Consider the following 6,415-nt stretch of genomic DNA (forward strand, 5'->3'; position numbering starts at 1 on the left):
GCTCCCTCCAAGAACCTCTGCGCAAAATAAATTTATTTTTATTTACATATAGGTCCATACCACCTCCCTGCCGGGCGGTAGGCCCCCTGCCGCCCCCCTACCGGGCGGTAGGGGTATACAACTGTAAAACCTACAACCAAAAATATATTTCTGTAATTTTTTTTTGAAAAATACAAAAATAAAAAAGACGCCCCCCTTGCCTGCGGTGACCGCCGTCGCCGCGAACAGGCGCTCGCTTCCCAGCCGCAGCTGAAACCCCGGTGCGGATCCTAACGGTGGGCTAGTGCTCGAGCGCCCGCCGCAGTGGCCGAGGGGGTCAGACGAGGCGAGGCGAGGCGAGGCGAGGCGGAGCGGGCGGGGGAGCGCGATGGCGTCGCTGGGGCGGCTCAAGTCCGCCATCTTCGATAGGGAGGAGAGGAAGATGTAAAGCCTCTCTCGCGTGACAATCCCCTCTACCCTCCCGTCTCTTCGCGCCTCCCTCCTCACCTTCTTCGATTTAATACCCGTCGTTTTCCCTTCCTATTTTTCTTATTGATTTGGGAGTTGCGTTGGTGAAGATATTATTTATGGTTGAGAAAAATGGTTGGCGGTATCTAAATGCTGTTCAAGAGTTTCAAAGCACCTGCAACACTCTAATTTTCATACATGCAGCTATGGTCTTCTTCCTCCTTTGCCCTGCCCCGCGCTCCCACGCGTGCCATGGCTCGAGCCAGGTCAGCCAATGAACAACTGTGCGACCATCTATTAGATCAGAAAAAGGTGTTACCATTGCCAACTTGAGTGACAACTGAAATAGCAAACATTGCCTGAACTTGTGGGTGAACTGGACAGTCCAAACTTGCCCAATGACGTTCGTCTGAGGTTTTTTCTAGCCTTATCCATCTCATTTGTAAAGCCCAAGTCATGATTTGTAAATTGTGAATACCAAAGCCACCCAGATCAATTGGCCCTGTGCAACTTTCTCACGCGCCACTAAACAGCAGCCACCCTTTACTTCTTTTCTTCCTTTACATAAAAAAATCTTCTAATTTTATCAATGACCTTAATCACCCATTTAGGCACATTCATGGCAATCAGAAAATGTACTGGGATGTCTGACAAAACAAACCAAACCATGGCAGCAGGCAGCCCTGCCTGCTAGATTCATAAGATTAGCCTTCCAACCAGAAAGCCGATCCGCTATCTTCTCAAGACATGGCAACAGATCACACTTGCACAATTTTTTATTGGAGATTGTTAACCCAGATAAGTGCTAGGGAATTCTAATGATGGACACTGGAGAATTCTAAGGCAACCCCGCCACATCTGACTGGAATCACAAAGCTCTTCTGAAGGTTTGTTTGCAGGCCAAAAGTAGTAACAAAGCAATCTAGAATTTCCTTTGTGATCTGTAACTCCTCCTGAACTGGCCAAATGAACAAAGTCACATGATCTGCATATAGTGATACACACTTATCGGTGGGCTGGTGCTCGAGCGCCCGCTGCGGCGGCATAGGGGGTCAGACGAGGCGAGGCGGGGCGGGCGGGGGAGCGTCATGGCGTCGCTGGGGCGGCTCAAGTCCGCCATCTTCGATAGGGAGGAAAGGAAGATGTAAGCCTTGTTCGCCTCTCTCTCTCTCTTCACCGTCTTCGATTTAATACCCGCCATCTTGGTGCCTTCTATTATCTGATTTCTGCAAGTTTCTCTTTTTGTTTCTTCTTGCACAAATTTTCGTTCAACCTCGAACTTTGCAGGATGGTAGATGCTCTGTCCATTCATATTTTTGGATAATTTTTTTATGCACAAATTTGGGTGTAATTAAATTTGATAACACGGTAACACCTAAAGGACACCAGATGTGTTCTCTATGAAAATAAGCATGCCTGTGAACCCTGATTCACTTTTCTTGGCCCATGATTGCCTAGAGAAGGCTAGTATGTTAATTGAAGGCAGCGAGCTGTGGCCTTGTGTGCTACCTTTCGTTAGTTTGCTTGTGGTTCCTAGGCTGAAATTATCGGCTCACAACTCTAAATAGTGGATTGGTCGATGCAGGCAGTACCAGTCGCATATCCGGGGTCTCAACGCTTACGATCTCCATAAGAAGTTCATAAAAAATTATGGTATTATCTGCTGCTTCCATTGTTTCCTACAAAAGCATACCGTTATTAACCTTTGCCCCCATTTTTACCTATGTACTCTTCTGCCTTTGTAGAGGATCACAATCATATGGTGTGCTGGTTAGCCTTCTTTAACAGTAGCTTTAAATCTGAAATATTGGTACCTTGTCCATTGCAAACATGTGGATAGATGATTGAGTTTCCCTTTCATCGTGAGAAGGAAACTGGGGCACTGGCATATAGCGAGTTATTTATTTGCTTGGTCTTGGTTTCCAAAATAAACTGAATGATGAACAGTCCCCTCTACTTAAGAAATAATTGGGGGCTACCTTCATCAATACATAGATTATGTATTTCTATGGGCAACTTGTCACCTACCCAATCCTGGTGCAATGGGCCTTTTTTTTGCCCAATGTCCACACATTGATAAATCACATAATGACCCTTTCATTCTGAAAAGGAAACTGAGATAGTGGCATATAATGAGTTATTTATTTGCTTACTCTTTATTTCCAAAAGCAAGGGGATGATGAACAGTTCCCTCTATTGTAGAAAGAATTGGGAGCTACCGTCATCCATACATTGATCAGATACTATTATGTACAACTTGCCACCCCCCTTAGGTGTGTTAAGTGTATAATAGTCAAGGATAGTTTAGTCTTTTCCTATTCTAGGGTTTGGGTGCTCTCATGTACTATATGTATCCCCATTTGGGGTTGGTCAATGCATCATCCATTTCAGGTTCTATTATTCCTAACATGGTATCAGAGCTTCGGTTCTTTTGATCCGGCCGTCTTTCTCGATCTTCCGCTGCGCTGCCCCTCGGAGCGTCGATCTTACTCCTGGGGGCGGCTAATCCAGCCCCAAACCCATTTTTTCCCCTTACCCTCGTGTCGCAACAGCAGTAGCAAAATTCGCCGCCCCGCCGATCTTCTGCCTCACCATCGTCGATCTGCTCGTGGGAGGGAAGCAGCAGCCCCTGCACATCATGGATCCGCCGCTGTCGCGGCTTAGCTCGTCGTCATCTCCGTCTCCGCCGGCCGTCTCTGTCCGCGTTGTCCGCGCTTGCGCCGTGCCGTCTGTGGGCCTCCATCCGCCCGTCCGCCCTCCGTCGCTGCCCGTTGCAGCCTCCTGCGCCGCCGTCGCGGCCTCCTTCTGCGCCACCATCGCGGCCGTCCGCCCGTTGCGGAGCCGTCCGCTTGCCCGTCGCGGAGCTCATCCCCGCCCGTCGGCGGCTCTTCATCGCCCATTTTTGGGCCATCTGCTCCGCGTGGCCGACATGGACTGTCCGCTCCGTCCGTTGCAGACCGTCTGCTCCGCTTGCCTCACGCACGCACCTGCCCCTCCGCCCATAAGAAGAAGTTCCTGCAGGAGCACAGCCACGGCAAGTCTGCTTAGCTTGTCCACTCGTCGATGCTCCATTCATCCTCTGTTTGAAGCTGCCATCCATTAGTCCTCTTCTGCTGCACGGAGGGGGAGGAGCTCATGTCCCCTATTTTTAGTAGCCAGAGGGAGCAACCCGTGCCTGGTTCTGTTCTACTGCTGCTCTGCCTCTGCCCTATTTTGCTGGTGCTGCGGCTGCTCTCTCACTCTCAAGCTCTCTGCCGTCTCCTCCACTCAAGCTCTCTGTTCTCCAGCTGGATCCAGGCCGTCCCCGCCATCCGCTCATTCCATTTCATGCTAGCCATCTTTTGTCGCTGCTGCTATCTATCTGTTGCTGTTGCTATGTTCTAACAGTATCAATCCAAGTCCACATATATTTTTCCGGTTCGTCAAAGCCGTGCGTGCCTACATCCTACTTGTCAAATCAGCCATCATTTTCTTTTTTGGTTTTGCCATGATGTGTGGCAACCCTTCTTCGTCGTCATGGTTGATGCATCTTTGTCATTTTGGTCCTTTCGTAGCCTTCTTGCTACACATCATGACCAAGTGGCCTTCATAGTCATCATCGCGATAGTATCACAACTTTGCCGTCCTGCTGCTGTGATTTTATCTTCATCCCATTTGGCTTGATTTGGCACATCACTAATCTCGTCGGGTTCAAAATCTCCAAAACAACTGTCTTGTGGAGGAGATCATCTACATCGACATGTCAAGAGTTGCACGCTTTGATGACATCTTTGATTTTGGACTTTGGATGTATCATTTTCTTCTTTTTTTTGTTGAGTCTAGTGCTTAGTGTCTACTCTCCAAATGCAACGTCATTGCATTCACGTTGTATTTGAGAGGGGGTGTTAAGTGTATAATAGTCAAGTGTGGTTTAGTCTTTTCCTATTTTAGGGTTTGGGTGCTCTCATGTACTATATGTATCCCCATTTGGGACTGATCAATGCATCATCTATTTCACCTAGCTCTGATACCATGTCACGATTGAGGAGAGGAAGAGAGAGTGAACTATATGTATTGGAGAGAGGCCCTTTGGGCTACATATACATGAGACGCACCCCAAATCCTAAAATAGAGGAAAAGACTAAACTACCCTTGACTATTATACTCTAACAAGGTGATCACAAGACACATTGAAGTATGCATTTGTTTCCTTCACATAGGAATTGATGTTTTCAAGTCTATTGATATACTGATACCTGACTAGAAGTACATTCTTTAGTTGAACTATAAATCCTTTGGAAAAGCCTAAAAAGTAGAGTCTTATTTCAGGTTGATTGGATTTTGTTGGGTTTATTTAGCACCAGATTAGCTGGCATACTACTACTTGAATACTTCCAGTCTCTGAGAATAATGGCATGAAAGAATAAACCCCTTTATTGTGGAAAGAACTGAAGATCAGACACTCTACCTACAGTTTTTTTTAACCTTTACATAGATGATATCCATTCTTCCTTTTCTGTATAATGTATCTGACTGTATGTTGCCAATGATACATGTCCTGCCTTTCAACAGTTCAGTTTTATGGCCATGAGAAAAATGTGGATAATAGTTTACCCATCAAAACTGAAAGAGAATACTATTGCTCGCACAGTGCTACTGCATGCGATTCCATCGCAGAAGGCGAGCGCTGGCCGCCGCCGCCGCTCACGTGTGCGCCGGCCGGAGGAGTGGGAGCTAGGGGAGGGAGGAGGGGTGGAGCGGCCGGCAGCGAGGGGTGGGAGGTGGGGGGAGTGGCCGCTGGTGAGGTCGCCGGCTGTCGGGGTGGTGTACGAGGCGGCGGGGTTAGGGTTTCGGGTTGCCGAGGCTTCCAATGGCCGGCGGCCCTAGTGGAGGTCGGTGGCGGCAATGGCTTGGTGGTGGTGGGCTGGTGGCAGTTCGACCGGCGGCGGAGGTGAGGCAGTGTGGGAGTGCCGCCGGCCGGGTGGGGTTGGACCCTCGGTGGGTGGTGGCCGGCGGCGGGGGCGAGGAGAAGGTCGGGGTTGGTGAGGTCGAAGCTGTGGGTGGTGGGCAGACGGCGCGGCGGCGAGAGCCGCCAGCCGGGAATGAGGGGCGCTGCATCTGCGATTGGATGAATTCCATTCGCATATGCTAGGAATAGACGCCCCCGCATTAGCTACTTCGTTTGAATTCATCCCAACTGCTACTAATTAGCCAATAACATAGTGCAACTTAGCATATAGAGAAGAGAAGGCGGCACTTCCTTTTTTTTAAAAAAAAAGAAAGGCGACACTACAGTCGCAGTCGATGCCACCGATTACCATGCATATGGGAAATAATCACCATTAAGTAATTCTGCAACATAGTTAACCAACTACAATACCCTGTTCGTTCTAGTGCATAGCACGAACGACTCAAAAAAAAAGTGCATAGCACGTATACGATTTGAGCTCTTGCTTGTAAGTCAATTTTGATTATCACCTCACAGAACATATATTGCAAAACCAGTGTCACATGAACGAATTTTGAAATATAAATCTAATAGTATATTTTGTACACTTTTTTTTCTCGAATGCGCAGGAGAGCTGCGCATCAATATATTAAGAAGAAAAAAAGGAGGGAAAAGAGCCCCAAAACAAAAAAAAAGTTACAGAGATAAAGGATCTGTAACACACTTTGAAAACTAGAAAATCTCTTATACAAAAACTACTACTGGACCAGACCACACCACCTGCACAGACCAGCTAGGAGGTAGGAGCTAGGGCAAGGAGATATGAAACTCCTCGAGCCCCTGCTACAGACCACTGCTGGACCTCTTCGCTAAAGACTGCCATGACCCGGGATAAATTAGGGGCTCCCCCATCAACACACAGTAGTTATGATGCTTCCAAACTAACCAAGACCCTAAGTAATGATGGAGTTAACTCCCTTTTTGACCTGACCAGAGAATCTACTGCTGGCTCCTGCCCACCAATCAATAAAACAACGATCA

At 47.9% G+C, this 6,415-nt stretch overlaps 1 protein-coding gene across 1 annotated transcript in view; it reads left to right on the forward strand.

Moving 5' to 3' along the window:
- The first annotated feature begins 348 nt into the window (after nt 1–348).
- The window catches only part of LOC120645131 (protein FRA10AC1-like), a 73,875-nt gene continuing 67,808 nt past the window's right edge, over nt 349–6,415 (forward strand). The window contains exon 1 of the mRNA XM_039921894.1: nt 349–423. Within this exon, the coding sequence (XP_039777828.1) occupies nt 368–423 (56 nt within the window). The 5' untranslated portion in view covers nt 349–367. The remainder of the gene's footprint in view (nt 424–6,415) is intronic.

The sequence above is a fragment of the Panicum virgatum genome, chromosome 8K (genome assembly GCF_016808335.1).
Source record: "Panicum virgatum strain AP13 chromosome 8K, P.virgatum_v5, whole genome shotgun sequence".
Classification (NCBI taxonomy): Eukaryota; Viridiplantae; Streptophyta; class Magnoliopsida; order Poales; family Poaceae; genus Panicum; species Panicum virgatum.